The sequence below is a fragment of the Sylvia atricapilla genome, chromosome 22, assembly GCF_009819655.1.
Source record: "Sylvia atricapilla isolate bSylAtr1 chromosome 22, bSylAtr1.pri, whole genome shotgun sequence".
Taxonomy (NCBI): Eukaryota; Metazoa; Chordata; class Aves; order Passeriformes; family Sylviidae; genus Sylvia; species Sylvia atricapilla.
The window spans coordinates 1,880,903-1,902,926 of NC_089161.1; the positions used below are offsets into that span (position 1 = coordinate 1,880,903).

Below are 22,024 nucleotides of genomic sequence, written 5' to 3' on the forward strand. Positions count from 1 at the left end.
TTTTTTACCAAATCTCATTCCCAGATCCTCCCAGGGCTCTGTTTTGATCACAGAGAGGAAAAAAAAAAAAACCAAAAAACCTGCTGGCTTTTAAAATGAACCTCAAGCAGCTGATGGTGGGATTTCTGTCACCTAAAGCAGAAATATGACACAAACCACATCCTTTTTTTTTTTTTTAAGATGTACTTACAAAAATCTCAGTGTATTTGGCAGAAAACAAACAAACAAACAAAAAAACAAAACCCACAGAGCTCCACGCCACAGTCCACAGCTTTTATAAAAGTGACAGGATTACAAAAGAAAATAAAATACCACAGACGTATCACATACACAAGGATGAAAAAATTGGCATTTCCCTCCCTCAGATCTTTGGGGAATCTGCCCCAGACAGTCACTGAGGTGTGGAAATGTAATTTTACAGGAATTCCACTGGTAACTTCCTGTTAACCATTATTTTTACCACACAGACCACTATATATCCATGCTCCAACCTTCCAGAAGAGTGGCAATTATTAAAATCCACTCGTTTTAACTGAAGTTTTGTCCTCCAAAAAAATCCATGTGAATGTTTTTGTAGCTACATGTGTGCTTTTATTTTTTTTTTCTTGCCAAAACTGATGACTCTTCTTCAGAATTTTGAAAAGGAAAGTTAACTTTTAATCTCTGATCTGCCACAAAAACAAATTTCCTTTTAAAAAAAGGGAACTTAAGGGCAGCAGAAATAAAGATTTGCCTCAGTTTATGGTTAATATTGCTCCCTTCCATCTGTCACAAATGCCTCTGAGATATCTTTACATAATCAGAAATTAGGTATTTTACACACAGGTCAGACTCATAACCCTGAGTTTCTAAAAGGCAGCCTTTTGTTGCACTCTTAGAAATAATATTAAAAAAAAACAACAAACCACCCCATCTATTTCTTTCCTCATGCATAATAAAATGAAATTAAAACAACAAAATTGTTTCTTACAGAAATACAGAGATACTGCTTCCTTTGTCACCACAATTCAGTGGTTTTTTTTCACCTCTAGGCAACTACAAGTATTGAATTCAACACTCCATTTACACAGGGTACGTGTGTGAATATTTGCATTTCGGTTTTGTCAATAAACCATCACAATGTGAGATTTCCACATTGCATTTCAGGAGGAAAAGCACTACAAATCCTGGATTTGTAGTCAGCAGTAGGTGCTCACCACAGCTCCTTTCCCATAGCTTGCTTCAAAACAAACCTCTAAAGTTGGATTTTTTGGGAGAGAAGGGTGGGAATTCCAACCCTTCTTGGAATTATGGAATATCCTGAGTGGGAAGGGACCCCACAAGGATCATCCAGTCCAACTCCTGCCCTGCACAGACACCCCAAAATCCCATCTCGTGCTGTCCAAACGCTCCTGGAGCTCTGGCAGGTTTTAGGGGGGCACAAAAAGCCCTCAGGGCTTGAGGTGAGGCCACCCCAGGGCAGAGCAGGGTGGGACAATCCCCTCCTTGGACCTCTTCCATCTCTACGCCACACAGGAATGACGGAGGATGCAGGAAATGCAGAGAACAACTGGGAATGTCCATGAATTTCCACCAATTCCACCCCCCTGCCAGCAGAATCCAGTGGTGGGGCCACTTTTTCACATTATTTGGATGGGGAGGGAGAATTGTTTTTCCACAAGACACCAAAGTTTCTTCCACCAACACAGGCTTGGACATGATTTGCAGTCGAGGAAAGACAACAAAGCCCACGTTTACCACGTTTTCCAGGTCCTCTCTTTGGGCCATCAGATTCCCAAGGCTTTTTCTGGATCCTTCCCAGCTCCTTTCTGCTTCAAGCCCTGGGTGAGACCTACCAGGAAGTCAAAGGACCCACCACAACAACCCAGGAGGATTTCCTCGGAGCCACATTAATCGTAGGGTTCCAGCTCCTTGGGGATCAGGGGCTCGGTGTCCTCGGTGGGCCCTGGCTGGGGCTGTGGGGCCATGGCCAGGCTGTGCAGGGTCTCCTGCTGGTGCTGCTTGGCCTTGTTGTAGAGCAGGACCCCCACGGTGACCAGGACAGTGCCCACGGCTGACAGGCTGGTGATCTTGTTCCCAAACACGATGATGCTGAGCCAGATGGACAGCGCGTGTTTGACAGTGCTGGCGACGCTGCAGACAACAGCAGGGACATCAGGGACAGTGGGGACATTGAGGGACAATGGGGACATTGAGGGACAGCAAGGACATCAGGGACAGCGGGGACATTGAGGGACAGCGGGGATAACAGGGACATGGGGGACAGCGGGGACATTGGGGGACAGCGGGGACAGCAAGGGACAGCAAGGGACATCAGGGGACATTGAGGGACAGCAGGGACATGGGGGACAGCAGGGACATGGGGGACAGCGGGGACATGGGGGACAGCGGGGACATGGGGGACAGCGGGGACATGGGGGACAGCGGGGACATTGAGGGACAGCGGGGATAACAGGGACATGGGGGACATCAGAGACAGCAGGGATAACAGGGACATGGGGGACAGCGGGGACGTGGGGGACATTGGAGGACAGCGGGGATAACGGACATCAGGAACACGGGGGACAGTGGGGACATGGGGACATGGGGACAGCAGGGACATTGAGGGACAGCAGGGATAACAGGGACAGCAGGGACATGGGGGACATCAGGGACAGCAGGGACGTGGGGGACAGCGGGGACATTGAGGGACAGCAGGGATAGCGGGGACATCAGGGGCAATGGGGACAAGAGGGACACGAGGGACATGAAGGACATGAGGGACAGTGGCTCTGCCACATCCCACAGCCAGGCTTTAATGTCTGCCTTGCTCCTAAAACACCACCTCACATTCCACTTCCAACCCCAACCATCCTGGAATTCCCCTTATCTATCCCTCTGCAAAATACCTTCAAGTTTTCCTTTCTTCTAAACACCACCTGAAATTCCTCTTCCAGCCCCAGCCATCCTGTGACTTACCTAATTCGTTTCTTTGCACAATACCTTTAGTTGTTTTTTTTTTTTTAAACACCACCTGAAAATCCACTTTCAGCCCCAGCCATTCTGTGATTTACCTCATTCTTCTCTTTGCACACCACCTTTAGTTTTCCTTTTTTCTAAACATCACCTCACATTCCACTTCCAACCCCAACCACCCTGGAATTTCCCTTATTCATCTCTTGGCACATTACCTTTAGTTTCCCTTTTTTTCTAAGCACCATCTCAGATTCCACTTCCAGCCCCAGCCCTCCTGTGATTTACCTAATAAATTTCTTTAGTTTCCCTTTTTTTAAAACACCACCTGAAATTCCACTTCCAACCCCAACCATTCTGTGATTTACCTCATTCACTTCTTTGCAAATAGCTTTAGTTTTCCTTTTTTTTTCTTAAACACCAATAAAGATTCTTCTTCCAACCCCAAGCATCTTATGATTTACCTTATTCATGTCTGCACAATACTTTTAGTTTTCCTTTTTTTAAATGCTACCTCAAATCCCACTTCCAGCCCCAGCCATCCTGTGATTTTCCTCATTCACCTCTTTACTGCCTGCTTCTCAAGCAGAAATACTAAACAGGTAAAAAAATAATAGAAAATAATGTTTCCAACCAAAAAAAAAAAAAAAAGGACAAAATAGTGTTCTTGACAAAAAAGATTATTAAATTATGTTTCTGACCAAAAAAATATTATAAAACAGTGTTCCTGAGAAGGAATGCTAAATAGTGTTCCTGACCAAAAAAAAAAAGTTAAATAGTACTTTTGACCAAAAAATACAAAATAATGTTTCCTGATTAAAAAAATACAAACCAGTGCTCCTGCCCAGAGAACATAAAATAGTGTTCCTGACCAAAAAATAGAAAAAATAATGCTCCTGACAATATTACCTGAAAGTCACAGGAGAAATTTTCCCCATCAAGGCATAGGCTGTGACACTCTGCAGGTGGAACAGGACCCCATCTATCAGGAGGAGAATTACAATATCCTGGTTGTAGCTGAAGCTTCTCCCACTTTTCCCAATCACAGGCACATCCTAAATGACAATTAAATTAAAAAAAAATTGGAATTTAAAGGTTTATTTCATCAGAAAAATCTAAAAGTGATTTTCCACCCAGCTGTTAGAAGAGAGAGTTTTACATTTAAATTTTAGCCCAACACAACCTAAAACATACAAGACATTTAGATCCTGTAATTTTTTTCTCAAAAACAAATTACTTTCAGAGTTAATATTCCTCTACACCCCATGAATATCCACAAAAAGTCAACAAATATTCCAGATTTTGTTTGCAAGTCTTTATCTCAAACCTCAAATGCACTGAGACAAAATCATGTTTAGAACTCAAAAATCCTGAGATAAACTCAGGCTCTTTGGATTAATTCATGTTTATATTAAATTATTTCTTTTACAATTTTCCCTTTTTTGCTCCCCCCAATCTCTTGCAAACATTGGATGAATTGTATTTCAGGCTGATTTTTAAAAATGGGAAGGATAAAAGGTAAAATTCAGAATTGTTGCACATTCTGCTCACAATTTAAAAAAAAACCCACCTAAATTCATTTAAAAACAAGCCTAACTTCATTAAAATAATGAATTCAAATTACCATGAAAAATATCCAAGCTGGAATAAGCATCACCACAGCAGCAGCACTTGTGTAGAACTGAAGCTCTGGGGCTCTACAGAGGAGAAAAAAAAAATGAAATTATTTAAACCTTCCTTTCTCAAAGCAAACAGAGGTTTGTTCAGCTAAAAGGCATAAAAAACCCCAAAAGTAGCTTTTTATCTCATGGTAAAATACAAATATATTATTAAAAGTGGGTTTTTGCACAGGACTTTACTCCTGGTTTAAGTTTCAGAGTTAGAAAGTTGTTTTCTGCACACCCCAACAATGTTAAGGATGGTTCCTGATTGCAGAGTAAGGACTGATGGCTGTGAAAATGTTATTTTGGGGGGGGGGGGTTATATATATTTTCTAATATTTATTTCTAAAATTGTATTAAGGAAATATTTTAGAAATATTTCAAAACTGCATTAAATATCTAAATATAAAATATTTATATTTTATTTATCTTTTTAAGTATTTGTTTCTGGGAGTTGTAGCTGATACTGAAACTTGCAGTGGGAGCTCAGGGGAGTTTTCTTACCCTGATAAAATAATAAAATGATAGAGGTGATCAGATTTACACCTTCTGGTGCAATATAATGATAAATATTTCTTTTCTTTAGGCAGCCCTAATAGAACCAAACCTGAACTATTTTGAATACTTACGAAAATCTGTATTTATCTCCACTGAGTAGTTTTTTGGAAAAGACGTTTTGCAAGCTAGAGAAGAAAAATTAAGAAAAAAAAGAATTAAAAAAAAATTAAACCCACCAATTAGCTGTATTTTAGTTAAGACAAATCAACCAATCAATCAATCTTCAGGTGGGGAAATGTTTTCTACAAGTACAGAAAGGAGTTTGATCTAATGAAGTTTATTATTTAACCACAATAATGCTGTTAGATAGGAGAGAGAAAGCGAATAATTTGTTAAAAACGCATTTTCAATACCAACATTTCAATGCACCATACAGAATTAACTTTGTTAAACGATTTTCTTTCATCTCCTAATCAAATTAATTGCTTTTTCCCCACCCCCAGAGCTCTGCTGGTGCCTCACCAGTCCATGATGTTGGTGGACAGAGCTGCAGAGAAGCCCAGGATGTTGAAGCTGATTTCAGTGGCTGTGCACAGAGCCAACCCTCCCATCACAGGGATCAGGGACAGATTCACCAGCAATCCTGCAGAGGTAAAGGGCAAATCTCTTTTTAATCACTGCAGTTTTAATGTATCCCACTCTGAATTTTATCTGAGAGAATTTGAAATTCTGAACAGCAAGAAAAAAGGACCACGCTGAACTTCAGGTATTTAAAGCCACCATAATTTCTTGAAAATTATAAAAAAAATAAAATAAAATAACAACAATCCCCTTACACCAAACCCTTTTAATTCTACAAATTTACTGTGTTCAGACTGATTCTTCCAGCTGCATTTATTATATTTTAGTGGTTATTCTTTGACCATGGCCATTAAAAAAACAGAATAATTAAGTCTCATTTCAGGACTCACCAGTGTATTCCCCCAAAATCATCCGGGACATGATGACAGTGAAAATAGGAGCAGAACTTTTCACAGTTTCTGCAAATGAAACTGCCACATTCTTCAGGCTCACCAAACCCAGGACCACTGTTGCAAATCTGCAGCAGAAGAAAATCACAGGAAATTAATTTAAAAAAAAACCCAGAAGGAATTAATTATTGCACCAGAAGAAATTAAAATAATGCTTGAAGAACAACTCCTAGACACACAACATAAATAGAATTGCACTGTGATTTCTCTTGCACTACAAGGTCAGGTGTACTTCTTTCAGCTGTGGCTTAAACATTATTTATTTAAAGCAAATAAAGGCACCCTTGGGCAATTGTGGAATGTCTTGGGCTGCAGAGTGGATTTCCAGAAAGCAAATTTACTTTTTAACACGCTCCAAGGTTCAAGTGACCGTTTTTTAAGGCAAAGTTTTCAACAGGCTCAGTGAAAAAAGTGAAAATCTTCTGAGAAGCAGTAATTCACAGAGGAAACTTTATCTGCAGTTATCCATCTTTAGTGTAAATTAGATATGCTACATAATTACCACAGTTTAAACCCTGAAATTAATTGAATTTATCACTTACTTGATATTCTTTATCAGTTTTGCAGGGTAGAGGAAACAAAACCAGGCATTTTTATTCCCTGCTCGACCACAAACTTATACAATCCCAGCACTCAGCAAATATTTACTTTTGAAAAGATAAATTTTAATAGCCTGGATCACTTTTGAGGCCAGAGGCTGATAAATATTAATGCACTAAACAAATATCAGCCTCCAAAGAGAGCAGGAAGAAAGTAAAAGGAGAGAGAAGTTTGCTCTGAAAAAAATAAAAGGTAAATGAGACAGGAAGGCAAAGCAGCCAAAAAACTGACAGCTGGGAAAAGGAACAACAGCAAATAAAAATAAGATTATCCCGGGGTATTTCTTGAGGAGGGGGAAAAAGGGGAAAATCAAACCAAACACCACATCATAAAAAGGCGAAGAGACACGAAAACACAGCTTTGGTTTGGAAAACCACAAAAAATTAGGCAAGATGTTGCAGAAAATCTTTCTCATTTACCTCATTAAGCCAACAAAGAGCATGATCATGATGAAGTTGGGCGGGTAGGAGATGCGGGTTTTGTGCTGGTACAAACAGCACGGGACAAACATCTTGATGCAGCCAATGAAGGTGGTGGAGAGCATCTGAACAGCACCTAAAGGAGGATCAGAGAGGGGAAATGAAGTCACAGCAGAAGCTGCAGCACAACAAATCCACTTCCACGAGGAAAATTCCTGAACCCAAACATCTGCGCGGTTTTTGGTAGTTTAAGAAACCGCTGTTTGTATTTTATATATATTCTCACAAAAGCTCTTTACTTCTACATCTAAGCAAGGCAGCATAATAAACCAAATGTTTATAAATCTGGTTCACAGATAAAGTGCTCTTTGTTTGCACCTTAAGAAGAAAATAAAAAAGAACTAAAATGGCCACTGGATAACAGAGATCACCAAAAGCCAACTCTTGCACTGCACAGCTCAGGAAAGCATCAACAACTTACTCTAAATTTGGCTTTTTGTTAAACCCTCCAACACAGAAAACAAAAAAATGACCTTTTTTCCCCCCCCTTAAAGCTCCTCTACAAGCAAAATTTCATCTTTCAGCAAGTGGAGGAAAGGACAGTGTCTGAAGCCACTTTAAAGGCCAAAATCCCAAGATCCCTCCCCACACCTTCCAAACCAAGCATTTTTCACTTCAATTGAACCATTCTCTCCTTCATCTTTATATGGGATGATCTGGGATTATCAATCACAGGCTCATGGGATATCCTGAGCTGGAAGAGACCCACAGGGATCATCCAGCCCAACTCTTATCCCTGCACAGACACCCCAACAACCCCACCCTGTGCCTGGCAGCATTATCCAAATGTTCCGGGAGTTCTGGCAGCTTTTGGGGCTCCCATTCCAGTAAAACAAATAAATCCCTCCCTGGAATTCAGGAAAAGCAGGGTACCTAGCATGCTGGGCTCTCCCTCCAGCAAGGACAGGATGTATTTGTTAAGGAACAGAGTGCAAAAGCTGAAGAAAAACCACAAAGTGAGGTAGATGAGAGCGTGGGAATTCCAGATGCCCAGGTCGGACTCGATGACCGTGGTCTCTGTGATGGTGATTTTCAGGACATTCTCCTCTGGCAAACTGTCACTGCGAGCAATCACGAATTTCTCACTCCTGTTAGCAAAGAGGGAGCCCAGCTGGAAGAGGGATTTTCCCTTTGGCTTCTCCTCCAGCTGGGGAGGACTCGGGGCCTCCGGCGTCAGGGCGCTTGTCATGGCGAGGAGAAGAAATCAAAGTTTGTCCTTCACACGGAGCAACACTGACACAGCACTCGTGGGAACAAAAATGTCATGTGGTCAGTGTTTCATCTCCCAAGGGCCTGGGAAAACTGGGCTTGGTCCTCTCCAAAGAACATCTTGCAGGAATATCAACTCCACACGTTTCTTCATGTGGGCTGCTCCATGTTTTCTGCCTAAGACGGAAGGAAAGAAAGAAAAAACACACGTGACATTTCACATCCCTAATGCAGCAAAGACAACACATCTCACCTGCACTTAATGAAGGAAGAAAGAGACTTCTGTAATCCTTTCAGGCTGGATTTTGAACCCCTGATGTCTTCATGCCAAGATAAGCAACAAGAACTTAGGGAGGTTTTTTGTTCTAAAATAAAACACACATACCCACCAGACTTTGTGTTTTTATGTCCTTTTTCCTCTGGAGCACCTCAACACAACCTTTCCAATTATAACTAATCCTCTTCCAGATTCTCCAGTGTCTTTGATCTTTGCTCAGTCTGTCTTTAAACACTTCCCAGAAACATCTTCCTAACCCAGCAAATCCAAGCAGGAACCTCTGCCCTTAGTACTAATTAACCTGTTATCAACCTGAATTAAAAAGATCAATAATCAAAGGCTGGAACTCCCAGTAATCACAGAGTTACCCTGGTAAACGTATCCAGGTGAAAAAAAAGTAGGGAAATACGTGCAAGAGCTTTCCAGAGTGGTTATCCATTTAATTACATGGGAATAAAACATCCTTCCTCATTTTGCTATGCCCTGCAATTCAATATTAGCACTTGCAACTCATTCTTAAAGCCTTTTTAACAGACTTGGCAGCAAAAGGCATTAAGTGATCTGCAACCAGAGCTTTTTTCTTTTACAAATTCCACAAAATGTGGCAAGTTACAGTAGCAGACAAGAGGGAACAACAAAACCACCCTGTGATCTTTACTCCTCTCATAATCAATGGCAAGAGAACAACAAGCTCTAACAAGAGCTCTTGTGTTTCTTGCACCTGCCCCTAGTTTTGTGAGTTCATTCTATTTTCTTTAAGATTTTATTTTTGGTGCTTTTTAAATGTTCAGTGTGGCATCTCAAATAAATCACAAAGAGGTACTGAGGAGTTAAATATCTCGCGTCAGTCTCAGTGTCCTACACAGCAGCTACTTCACAGGGACATTTCCCATTCCTCACATTCTCTAGTTACTACAGCCATGCACTAAAGATTTCCATCCCTGTGCCCTTATCTCTTCCCATTTTTCCAGGAATTCATGCCAGCAGCACACTGAGGCATGGGACCCTCTGCCACGATCACATTAAACCAAAAACTTGTGGTAAACCAGTTTTACACAAAACTTTGAAAAAAGACACACGTTCTCCAAGAGAATTTGTTAAGGAAAATGGATTCTTGACTCCTCCTCCTCCTCCTTTTCCAGGACATTAAAAAAATACTCCTCTACATTCAAAACAGTTAATTACCATATCTTTTAAAAGATCTTTTCTGTTTATACAACTTAATTAAAGTCAAGGCTAATTAAGCCCAAGCGAAGCCCCACCCTCAGCAGCGCTGCGGTATCAGATCTGATCTCACTGATTCCACACATGGCAGGAAGCAGAACAACAAATAAGAACAAAACTACTCCCCTAAATTACTGACCTGCTGGCTCAAATCAACTGGAAAGTCTAAACGGGCTGAAAGAGTTCTCCATCTGGAACTAATTCAGTCTTGCTCCCTCAAGGCCAACCAGCAGCTGATGTTTACCAACAGATGAAAACGTGGCAGTGGTTGGCAGTTGTTTCTCTTGGATTACTCACAAAGACTCAATCTTCCAGCTCAAAAGAACCAGCAGCGTGAGTGCCTCTCCTTGTATCTCCTCCAACCCTGAGCTACACTCCAGTAACATCGTATTAGGGGGAAAAAGATACCCATAAAGAACTTCGGAAAGTCGGCTTTCCGCAAATGGAAACTAAAGCTCAGAGATGTTGCAAGGGTTTGAGAAGCTAAGGCTGGTCGGACGGTGAAAAAACAAATGTTTGTGTCCGTGACCCTTCATCTGTTACGCAAAAGGTCACTCAAACATCGCTCCCAACGCAGCAAATGCACAGAATTCAGCACCCTGAGCACGCCTGAATTCTGCACAATTCTGTGCAGCAAATGCACTGAATTCAGCACCCTGAGCAAGCCTGAATTCTGCACAATTCTGTGCAGCAAATGCACTGAATTCAACACCCTGAATTCTGCACAATTCTGTGCAGCAAATGCACTGAATTCAGCACCCTGAATTCTGCACAATTCTGTGCAGCAAATGCACTGAATTCAGCACCCTGAGCAAGCCTCGCTCACTAACACTGCTTCGCTAACGCCGAGAGCATCCAAGATGTTACAAGCACCACAAATACAACAGCAGAAGACGCTGAAAGGGCTTGTGGCACCCACTGCCAGAGCCTTCCCTGTGCATTCCCAACCGGCTCCCCGCAGTCCATTCCCATTCCCATTCCCATTCCCATTCCCATTCCCATCCCCGCCCGCGTCCCGGTGCCCGCAGCTCCCGGAACATCATCATCCCCGGCACGGCAGCGGCTTCCCCGGGGGCACGGAGGCAGCCTCGGGGCCCCGGGGCAGTTCAGCACCGCCATCCTCCTGCCCAGGCCCGCCTCGGGATCCTCCTCTGCGCCAGCGCCCGCCGCTCCTCTCCCCTCCATCCCCGGAGCCCTCAGCGCATCCCGGCCGGCACCTGCGCTCCCCGCTGCCGCAGCCTCCGGTAACACGGGGCTCCGGTAACACGGGGCTCGGTAACACCGTGCCCCGGTAACACCGTGCTCCGGTAACACCGTGCTCGGTAACACCGTGCTCGGTAACACCGGGCAGCGGCCGCCCATCCCCTGTGCCGTGCCCGGAGCCCCGCGGTGAAGAGGCGGGTCCGGCCGCTCACAGCCCCGCCGGGCCCCGGGGTCTGGCCGGCCACCGCGGAGCCCAGCGCCGGGCTCACCCCTTTGTCACCGCGCCGGCGGAGAGGCCATTTTACCAAAACCACGAGGAAACCGTGCAAAGCGAGAAAAGGGGGATTTACAGAGCACGCACAGCCGGGAAGAACCGCGCGGAGCGTTCCGCTGAGGGCCGCCCCTCATGGAGCCGGGCGGGATGCCCAGCGCTGAGGGGACCCCCGGCGCCGAGGGGCGGGAGCGCGGCGGCCCCGCCGCCCGGGAGGAGCCCGAGCAGCGCTTCCCGCCCGTGCCGGGGAAGTGACGCCGGCGCCGGGCCCCGGAAGCGCCCCGGGCCCCTCGGCAGCCATGTAGCGGCCGCCGCTATGGACGGCAGGTACGGGCCCCTCGGCAGCCATGTAGCGCCCGCGGCCGCCGCTATGGACGGCAGGTACGGGCCGGGCCGGGCCGCACCACGCGCGGCGCGGGGGCGCCTCCCCGAGCTCACCTGGAGGCGGCCGTGCTGGGGATGGGGGGTCGCGGGCGGTTCCCCCCCGCTCCGGGGGTGGTACGGCCCCTCCTGACGGCGCCGCTCTCTCTCTCTCTCTGTCTCTCTCTCCCTCAGCGGCGCCGCGGCTCCGGCGGGGCCGAACCTGCCCAACCTCACCCCGCGGCACCGGCAGCTCATCCCCACGCCCTGCGGCCCCGTGAGTACATCGCCGCTGAGGGCAGCCTATGCCGCTGTCCTCCGCGTTTCTCTGCCCTGGGGACGGGGATGGAAAAACGTGGCCCCAATCCGCCTCCCAAGTCAGATGGAGCAGGGAGGTCAGGTGTCCGCACGCCCAGGCTTGTGACAGACCTGCGGACAGCATCGTGGAGTGTCCTGAGCTGGAGGGGACCCTCAGGATCACGGATCCAGCTGCTGGCCCTGCACAGACACCCGCAGATCCCACCCTGTGCACCGCTGACAGCTCCTGGAGCTCTGACAGCCTCGGGGCCCATTCCCTGCGGAGTTTGGGCAGTGCCCAGCACTTTCTGAGGGAAGAACCTTTCCCAAAATCCAGCCTAAACCTCCCCTGGCACAGCTCCATTCCTTTGCCCTGTCCCTGTCACAGAGCAGAGGTCAGAGCTGTCCCTGGCCAGCCCCTGAGGTCCCCCTCAGTCTCCTCCAGCTGAACAAACCAAGTGGTAAATTCCTGCGAGGATGTTGCTCCACCTGATGTTTCTTAATAAAAGAAAAATAAGGCCTTTGCCTTACTGAGAACGCTCGCTCTGCCTTTACAGTTTTCTAAAACTAAAAGGGTGGGGAAATGTTATTTCCATGCTCTGACAGGTGTCTGTGTGCCATTGGCAATCTCCATGTCATGGATTATAACACCATGGACTTGTGAGGCACAAAGACAGGCTGTGGGTATAAACCAGGACAATCTGGAATTAATTAATTAGGCTGAGAATAATTACGAAATAAAGTTAGACTTCTCCCTCCCTCAGCAGTTCAAGAGTTTCAATTCAGTCGTGGAGTTTCTCTTCCTTTTCCCTGCACTGTCTCATTTCCCCCACTCGCCTCAGATGTGATTTTTAGGAACAGCAAGGAGTTTATTCTGCATGATGTGTTAAAGGATTTTCTCCCTTTACAGATAAAACCATGTTCAGAGCTGTCATTCCCTGTGAAGATCTACTTCTGTGTCACTATTTTGTCCCTGCTGAGTGTCATAGGGCTGACCATAGAGACCTTGGTGCGCCAGACTGAGGAGGATTTCACCATTTCCTTTATTCAACTGGTTGGAGTTGGTAAGAAACCAAATTTGGATGGAATAAATAATGAAAATAATAATAATCATGATGAAAATAATAATAATGCGATTAAGCAGCAACTGAAATTTCATATATAAGAGATACTGGATGTTCAGCTATGCCAGAAAAACTCACCAGTTCCTATTTTAATGTCTGAACCATAATATGATGGGAATTCAGGTGTCCAGACTCCAAGCTTCCTTCTTTGGGTATTTCCAATCAGAAACTTCTTGGGTCCATTTGTATCAAACAGAAATTAACATGAAAATAATAAACTCGAGGATTTCAGGAAATTTCACGTGCATGTGCCATCTCTGCAAAAAGCTTGATGAGCAAAAAAAGAGCTTATTTTCAAAATTGTACAGATTTCTGTGGATTTAGCAGCTGAATTTGCAAAACAAGGAAATACCATCTTGAGCCTTTCCTGAGGTCATGTCCAGAAAAATCACATGATTCACTGTGTAACTGGCCCATCATTTTCCATTTTCTCAGTCCCTGGTAAGGGCAGGGAGAAAGGAAGTTCCTTCACTGAAGGTTTGTTTAGAGAGACTGAAGTCATTATTTAGTTAGAAAATCTGTACAACCCTGTCCCCATCTCCCAGCAGATGTGGGGGAGTTGAAGTGTGGAATTAAGGAAGCAATGCTTTGGAAAGAGAAATTTGTTGTTATTTTGGCTGTGGTAAGAATTAACCAGTGTTTGCAGCAGCATCCTGTGAAAGGACAAAGCCTTATTAAAGTTTTACCAAAAAAGCATAAAATTCCCAGTGACAGCTGACTGGAGGCTTGATGTATTTTACAGAAATAAAACTCAGGCCTGTGCTGACCCAGTTCTTTTTTGGATTATAGTTTGCAGGGTGGGATGTTTCAAAATTTCCACACTTAAATGAACTGAATGCAGTCCACGTTCAGTTCCACAGACAAACCCTGTGCAGTGGCCACAGGCAGCACTGTGGAGGGGGGGTGTGAGTAATAAACTGCTTTTTAGTCACCTGAATTACTCTGGGAAGATAATTTGATTTCAGTTCTTTAATAAAAATAGTGCTGCTTCATTCCATTCAAATAAACAGCTGGACAGTGTGATATTCATAGAAAGACCCAGTTTGGATAATACACTCCCATTTCCACGGTGTTATTTCCACAATTAATTAAAAAAAATCTAACTAATTGTTTTATTTCTTGTGTGCTAAACACAGCGGGGAGTGTTTTAATAACCTGGTTCAAGCTCCTTGGTAAGAACAGAGACAGGAGCCTCAGGGACTCTTTGATCCTTCCCCTTTGGGCTGCAGAATTGTGACTTCTGCCCCTGCTGGAGCTGGCACTGACATTCCCTCTCCTCCCCAGTGTTCTGTGTGTATTATGTGAGCAGGGGCATCCTGCAGGAGAACCGCCAGGAGCTCTTTGTGTTTGTGCTCTCCATCCTGCTGGTGATGCTGCGCTCCATCGTCAACTTCAGCGTGCTCCCCGCCCAGCAGAAGCCCAAACTCCTGGTCAGTCTCCTGCTTTCCATCAGCTTTTCCTTCTCCCCACAGCCTGGCTTTGAAAAGCCAGCCTTGGGAAGGCAAGATGTCTGTGGGAACACAGGTTTTATAGATAAAAAAGCTAAATTATATATATTTATTATTATTAATACATATCGCTATATATTATATATAACACATAAGACTATACTGTATATACTTCTATATTATATATAAAATTATTGGATAGAAATAATTTAATAGAAATTATCGTTTGTTTAATAGGAATTATTATTAAAATTTATAATAGATAATTTTCATGTATTATGTTCATTTTTATGAATAACATTTTTATTCATATATTATTATCTATTTTTGTTATTGTTATCTTAGTATTTTACTATTTATATACATTTATAATGTACTATCTAGTCTATATTATATAATATGTATTATGCAGTTATATGTTATATATTGACTATTATGTTATATAATACATACACATTATCTATTAATTATTATATATTAATGCATTATTGTTACTGATAACAGAAGAATCAGGCTGAATTATCCCCACTGAACAACAAAATGTTCACACCCACAACTGCAGATCTTCTCTGGGCTGTTCTTTGAGTTTCCTTATGGCAGCACCCAAAAATAACAGAAACATCAAAGAATTACACCATTACTGTGACATGTATCCCTCACTTTGCTCCTCTGCGTCACATTTCCCTCTGTGGAATGGCTGAAGTCCCATCAATCTAACCCAGGCTGGAATCCCCAGTCTGCAGGCACAGCCATTACCCACTGCTCATAAATGTGCTTTTATGAGATTTATGGGAACCTGCAAGGAAACAAAAAGATGCAATAATGCCACTCCAGGTTATCTGGTTTGCATTTAATGGCAGTTAAATTTATGAAAGGATTGTGCTGTTGGCCTTACCAAGGTTTGGAGTTAAATTCCCATTTGCTCTGCTTTCAGGAAGTGCTTTCTTTTTATCACATTTTTTTCTCCACCAAGGCTGTGAAGTCATCCAAAAATGACCCTTCAGCAGGAGAGGTGACAGCCAAGCAAGGGGCAGGGGGCAAAGCAGCTTTGCTAATTAGGTTTATTTATCAATTGGCCCATTCAGTTATAATCACACTTTATCTGCAGGAGACTGGGTTGGTAGGGCCAATAAGGAACAGGCAATGAAAGAAATGACTTTTACAGGTTACTTTTGAGATGCACGGCCAAGTCATCAGTTTAAATATTAAACAAGGACTTCAAAGTAAATCCTGGTATAAATATGAGAAGTATCATTAGGGGTTTTTTTAAACTACTCTAACTTGGGTTACAGTAACTCTGCTTCCTGAGTCAGAATCATTTGTAGTTATAAATATTTTCATATCAGTTCTGGAGGATGTTTTGCCACTTGGACCATCCTTCAAGCAGGAAAAATTGAGTGTTAATTCCAGCAAATAGGATGCAAACAGACACAAACCTGTATTCCCTGGAGCTCTGCAAGTCCCCCTGTCCCCCAGTGGGAAAATGCCATTGTAGAATATGAAAGAAAGATGAGAGACTTCAAATATTGCAGAAGGCAAAGAGCATAGAAAAAAGGTTTTATTGTCTAATTTTTACTACCTTTTATAAGGTGTTCTGATACAGACTTACTATGGTTGGTGAATAGGAATGACACCTCTCAAATGCCAGTGGTTAAACCAGAGAAACAGCAAAACAGCACCTGGAGAAAGATTGTTCTGAGGAAGGAGAGTTGTTTGCCGAGATTGTTTTGACAAGAAGCTTTCCTGAGAGATTTTTCCTTGAGAAAAAGTCAGCAGCTGCTGGGCAGGCTGAAAATCTCTCAGAGCCAGAAACATCAGGCCCACAGGGAAGGTGGTTTTGTTCCAGCAGGAAGCTCAGAACCAATCTCCATGAAGAACACTCCTGTCAGTATTCCCAGCTGGAGTGCAGTGCCAGCCTGGCCCTGCTGTGACCAGTGCCTGTTCCTGTCCCTCAGGCCCGTTTTGTGCTGATCCTGCTGGTGGGCTCCTTCGATGTGGTGTGTGCCCTGATCCTCATCCAGAGCCAGTCCATGATGGCATTCCGGGTGGGGGGAGCCCTGGAGAGTCTCCAGTCCCAGTACTTCATGCTCAACCTCTGCTTCTCCATGCTCACTTTTGATCTGCAGGCACAGGTACAGAGCTCTGACCCCAGATTGCCTTTTTCCCTCTTACTGATGATGTCTTGGGCTGGCTGAGTTGAATTATTCCTTTCCAAGAGCAATTATTTCTTTCTCTTACCCCAGATTGCCTTTTTCCCTCTTACTGATGATGTCTTGGGCTGGCTGAGTTGAATTATTCCTTTCCAAGAGCAATTATTCCTTTCTCTTACCCCAGATTGCCTTTTTCCCTCTTACTGATGATGTCTTGGGCTGGCTGAGTTGAATTATTCCTTTCCAAGAGCAACCCTCTCTCTTACCTTTATTATATTAACTTCATAATGGTTGTAGCTCCATGTGTTTGCCACAGCTTAGCTAAAATCCATAAAAATGAATCAAAATGTATTTTACGGTTGTCCTGCACAAAAGGACAACTGCAGCTTATTTTTGGGAAGTTTATCCCTTAAAAAAAGAGTTGCATCCAGGAGCTCCAGCCCAGCCATGGCCTCCTAAACTAAGCAGGGTTATTCCTGCCCATCTCAGGCTCCAGGCTCCTGCTTTCCAGCTGCCTCCTGCCCTGAGGAAACGATTCTGGGCTGGGAGAGGGGAACTTGACCAGCAGGGCAGTGTGACAGAAAATGAAGTTACACATGGGGAAAGTGAACCCAAGACCTGTTACTTCTCTCCACACCCCTCATCCTTATTTACTGCTGAATCACTTGGCTTTATCTGCCCTCCCTGTCCTTTGTGGTTGCTGTTACACAGGGAGCACCTCTGTCCTTGTTTGAGGAATAATTCCACCTTTGAGACCCGTGCCCAACTCGCTGTTGCAGCGAGTTTGTGGCAGGTATTTTTTGATGGGGCTGCACGGTCCCCAAGAATGATTTCATCCAACGTTTGCCTCCCCCAGCTGTGCCTGTGCATCCTCCTGATCAGCCTGCACGAGGTCACCCTGCTGCACAACATCATCTCAGCCACGGGCGTCGTCTGGGGCTGCCTCAAGGTCACCGTGGGCATCATTGCAGTGAGTGTCCAGCTGCAGGGGACACGGGGGACACCCAGCCCCTGGCACTGCCCCATCCTCACCCTGAGGGATCCCCACAGGCTCAGGGAAGGGAGCCAGGATGGAGAAAAGCAGAGCAGCAACAATATTTGAGCCAGGTTTTGTCTGAATCTGGGTCTGGACAGGGAGTGAAACAAAGTCATGTTGTCATTGTGCTGTTCTGAGTTTTAGTCTCAGTCCTTGATCACTTCAGTGAAATCTGGAGGATCACTCTGTCTTCAATATTTCTGCCTCTCTGTCAAGGCTGGGTGACACTGGGAGCAGTCCCCCAAATCATTACAGTGTTACAGACACAGTGAGGCCTTAAATCCTTAGGAAACCACACCAAAAACATGAGGGGTCCTTTACTGGGGCATCTTCTTCAAAGTTCAAGGACAGTTCCCAGGTTAACCTAAAGATTTGTGAACTTGGAATGTCATTTTTCATGTCAGACTCAACCTCCTCTGAAATCTTGAGCCTCTGTTCCAAGAATGATTGCAGAATCAGGGCCAAAGTACATCAGATAAGTGAGTTTTTTATTACCAGGAAGGAGTTTAGGGGTTTTTGGGGGTGGATGTTGTTTTAGGCTCCTGGGGTATTTGCTTTAGTCATTCACACAAATTCCTGACAGCTGAAATACACCTCCCTATCTGTTTTGATGGCTTTCCTTGCTAAAATTCTGCTTTTAAAACACATCAGTTTTGGGTTTGGGGGGAATCTGGTGCTGATCAAATGCATCCACTCCTAACCCTGGCACAGTCACTGTTCTCACCCCCAGTGACTCAGCTGCTTTTCCTTCCTTTGCTCAGACCTCTCCCAGCCCAGGGCTGCTGCAGTCCCTTTCTTCTTTCCCAAGTCCCAGGGTGAATTGTGAAATTAAATTCTCCTGGCATTTCAATCCTCTTGCTTCTCCCACATTTCACTCCTCAGTGACTGCATTTCTCTGTAGTCAAAAGAAAGGTGAAGAAAAAGTCACAGGGAGCTTTTCAGTCTGTTACCCATGAAAACATTCAGCTGCTGGAGAAAATCTGAGTGTGCCCAGAGAGAAAAGGTCATCATCATCCTGGCCCAGCTCAGGGGGAAACAGACTGAATTTCCTGCTAAAATCACAGAGAAGGGGAGAGCAAAGCTAAAACTGAGAACTCAGCTTAACCAGCACAGGAGATGATTTGAAAAATATACAGCTTTCATAGAATATATAGCAATGATTTAAAAAGCTCTATTTTTCTCATCTTATTTTGCAGATTTTAAAGGAGCTGAAACCTCTGGTGTGGGTATTTCTGATTCAGAATGTGCCTGAGGTGGTTTATCTCATCTACCTGCTCTACACGGTAAGGGGAGCAGGGCTGGGGTCTCACCCTCATCCTCCTCAGGGCCCAAAGGTGCTGCCTCAGCCTTTCCCTGCAGCTCCTGCTGGATTTCAAGAGAGCAAAGCACATCCTGCCTCTTCAGGGTCAACTTTTCAGGACAGGGACCAAGTCAAGCTGCTCTTGAACTGATTTTAGGGAGAGGCTCTGGAGAGTCCCTGTAAAGCATGATGAGGGGAAGATGAAACAAAATCTTAATCAAGATACACAACTCCTCAAAAATGCCTCCCCTCCTTCACAACAGGCCTCAAGTGGTGCCAGAGCATTTCACCAGGGCTCAGTTGTTGTATTTTAAAGAATTTCTTAGGCAGCACCCACAGCTGTGGATCCTGTTGTAGCCAAAACAAGGCAGTGCAAGCCCAGCAAACTCCAGTTCGGGGCACATTTTTTGGCTGTTACACTGATAAAACTTTTATCAGTGGGCAACTCCCACAGGATGTGTGAAAGGAGGTGAGGAGAGACCAGGGCAAGGGGAAGCCAGGCTGTTCATCCCAGGCAGAGCTGGAATGCTGAGAGTGGCCAGTGCTTCTCATCCTTCCCACCCACAGCCTCAGGGATCCATTTATCCAAAGGAGTTTCCCATTATTCCAGGCCTGTCTGAGCAGCCAGAGCACAGCAGGACTCCACACTGTACATCATAAAATCAGAAAATGGAGATGATTTCTAAGTGGCCACTTGGGTTTTTCTTTCTTCTTTCCCCCCACTTACCACCCGGTGACTCCTCTCAGAAATCCTGTGCTTGGGTGCAGGTTGTAGCTCCGCGGCTTTGTGGCAGCAGGTGGTGATGGTTTCGTGTCTCCCTTTCCCTGCAGGTGATAAGGGAGTGGGGCAAAGGCAATTCTTACACCCTGGAAGCTGCTTTCATCTCTGGCTCCTGCATTTCTGTGGCAATCAAATCTGTTCTGTTCTGGGCTCTGGTTCACGTCTACCGCAGCTTCGGGCAGGGGCTGAGGGAGAGAAGTAAGTACTCCAAAAATTCTCTGGGAAGGGTGGAGCCTGGTGTAGCACAGGGAAATAGGCAGGAAATCCTTAGGGACAATCCCAGGAAAAGGCAGATCCCCAATCAAACAGTTCTGCAGCCTCAGAATTACCGGGCTGCCAAAGCTCAGAAGTGGGGTGGAGCAGATGTGGCTTTCCCTGAAGAAAGCTGCTGCCAACCTGAGCAAGAACTGCTGCTGTCCAAAAAATCACAGCTGTGTGAGCAAATCTCTGCCTACTTCCAGTATTTCTGGCACACTGTAAAATACAACAAAGGGACCTGGGAGCCAGTGACACAACCCAAAGCTGTTCCCTGAGGGGCACTGAGCCCCTGCAGTGCTGCTGACTGAGCTCCTTCTCTTCCCACAGTGTTTTCTTCCTATGGAAGGATCGACTCCTGAGGCCTCCCTGTGCTCCTCCTGCAGCTCTCACGGAGTGAGGCCACCCCAGGAACTGCAGGGTGGCAATAAAGGGTCACTTTCCCAGGATGGAGGAGGTTCAGGAAGGTGTCACACATTTCTTGGAGCAGTGCAGGTGGGACAGAGCTTAAAAAGCAAAATGTGCTCGGGAAATTCCCAGCTGATCCTGCTGACAGGACCAAGCACCTTCCACTTTTTCCTGCTGCTTTAGAAGCACAGGAGGGGTCACACCTGCATGTGAGTGGGGAATGTTGCTCCTTTCAATGCTTTTTTTGCCTGGAGAGACACAAACATCAATGAAGGAAACTTGCACACCCATCCTCTGTACCTGAGCCTAGAAGGGGATTGTGCTGCCATCATTTCCCAGCCTGGATCTGCTGCTGAGCAGGTCTAGCCCTGGTGGTTTGGTGACAGTGGTGTCCCCTGTCTCGGGCTCCTTTTGCTCCTCTGGCTTCAGAATATTTGATTTTTTTTAACCCCAGCTACACATGAAAACTCCCTGTAACCTCACCCCTCCCTCAGTGTAACCAAGGTGCCATTTCATCCCAGAGGGACTGTTACATATAAGCCTTTAATATTGTAATTTAAAAGTTGGGTATTTTATTGACCTGAACCTTTAACTACTGGCTATTTTTTAATAAAGTATAAGCACAGTTTGTGTATGGATCATTATTCCACATGGAACAGCACCAATTCAGTGGGAATTCCCTTGGAAAACTGAATAGGGAAGAGGTTGGGACTGGAATTCACGGGTGCTGTGGACATTGCCATTACACTTCTCTTCAGACCCAGCTTTATTTACAGGCAGCTGGACACTGCAAAAAGCAATTAAAATTAAAAACTTATTACAGCTTATTAGTGAGATTGACAAGGATTCTATCAAAGCTGCTCTAATATTTTTTCCTTATCCCAGCCATCTAAATCAGAACTTCTATTACAAATATGTATTTTTCTCATTTTTATCTCCTAAACCTGAATCAAATCTATTTATCTGTAGCTCAGGGGAGGCATGAAGAGGTTAATGGCACGTGGCCAGACTGCAGAGGCTGACAGAGCAGCAGCTGCCTCTGTGACTTCATCCCACAAGTCCCAGTGGCTCCAGGGATTGTTGCTGGAAGAATGAAACATTTCAACATCACAATGAAAGGTTTTCAGTCCTTCCCTCAGGCAGCAGGGCTCTGCTCCTGCTGTGCTGGGGCAGGATGAGGTGAAGGAAGTGTTTTATGGCCAGGTCACAGTGTCACTGTCACAGAAAAGTGCTCTGGCCATGGACAGCAGAGTTTGTCACCAGCCAGGCGTGGAAAGATGGGAAACCCTTTCCAAGGTGCCTTGTCAAACAAAAACTCCATTTAAAAACAGCTCCTTTACCTGCAAAGGGCATCTCCTTGTCAAACAAAAACTCCATTTAAAGGCAGCTCCTTTACTGCAAAAGGCATCTCCTCACATCTCTCTCAACTGTTGGAATGAGTTACAGATTAATTATGAAAT

At 44.9% G+C, this 22,024-nt stretch overlaps 2 protein-coding genes across 5 annotated transcripts; one reads left to right on the plus strand and one right to left on the minus strand.

Annotated features, from left to right (window-relative positions):
* Nucleotides 1-183: 183 nt before the first annotated feature.
* Nucleotides 184-11,647, minus strand: SLC35E2B (solute carrier family 35 member E2B). 3 transcript variants are annotated; one of them, XM_066334149.1, is made up of 9 exons: nt 11,496-11,647; nt 8,095-8,607; nt 7,162-7,297; nt 6,083-6,210; nt 5,634-5,754; nt 5,243-5,296; nt 4,577-4,649; nt 3,862-4,007; nt 184-2,133 (listed from the first exon to the last, which is right to left on the minus strand). In XM_066334149.1, exons 2-9 carry the CDS (start codon nt 8,408-8,410, stop codon nt 1,890-1,892), a joined length of 1,218 nt encoding a protein of 405 aa, XP_066190246.1. In that variant the 5' UTR covers nt 8,411-8,607; nt 11,496-11,647; the 3' UTR covers nt 184-1,889. The 3 variants fall into 3 exon arrangements, with proteins under 3 accessions (XP_066190246.1, XP_066190244.1, XP_066190245.1); XM_066334147.1 differs by having other exon boundaries at nt 11,485-11,647; XM_066334148.1 differs by lacking the exon at nt 11,496-11,647 and having other exon boundaries at nt 8,095-9,694.
* Nucleotides 11,648-11,742: 95 nt separating this feature from the next.
* Nucleotides 11,743-21,192, plus strand: LOC136370640 (uncharacterized). 2 transcript variants are annotated; one of them, XM_066334156.1, is made up of 9 exons: nt 11,743-11,786; nt 11,961-12,042; nt 12,973-13,126; nt 14,471-14,616; nt 16,590-16,766; nt 17,641-17,754; nt 19,017-19,103; nt 19,952-20,099; nt 20,487-20,652. In XM_066334156.1, exons 1-9 carry the CDS (start codon nt 11,776-11,778, stop codon nt 20,516-20,518), a joined length of 951 nt encoding a protein of 316 aa, XP_066190253.1. In that variant the 5' UTR covers nt 11,743-11,775; the 3' UTR covers nt 20,519-20,652. The 2 variants fall into 2 exon arrangements, with proteins under 2 accessions (XP_066190253.1, XP_066190252.1); XM_066334155.1 differs by lacking the exon at nt 19,952-20,099 and having other exon boundaries at nt 20,487-21,192.
* Nucleotides 21,193-22,024: the final 832 nt, after the last annotated feature.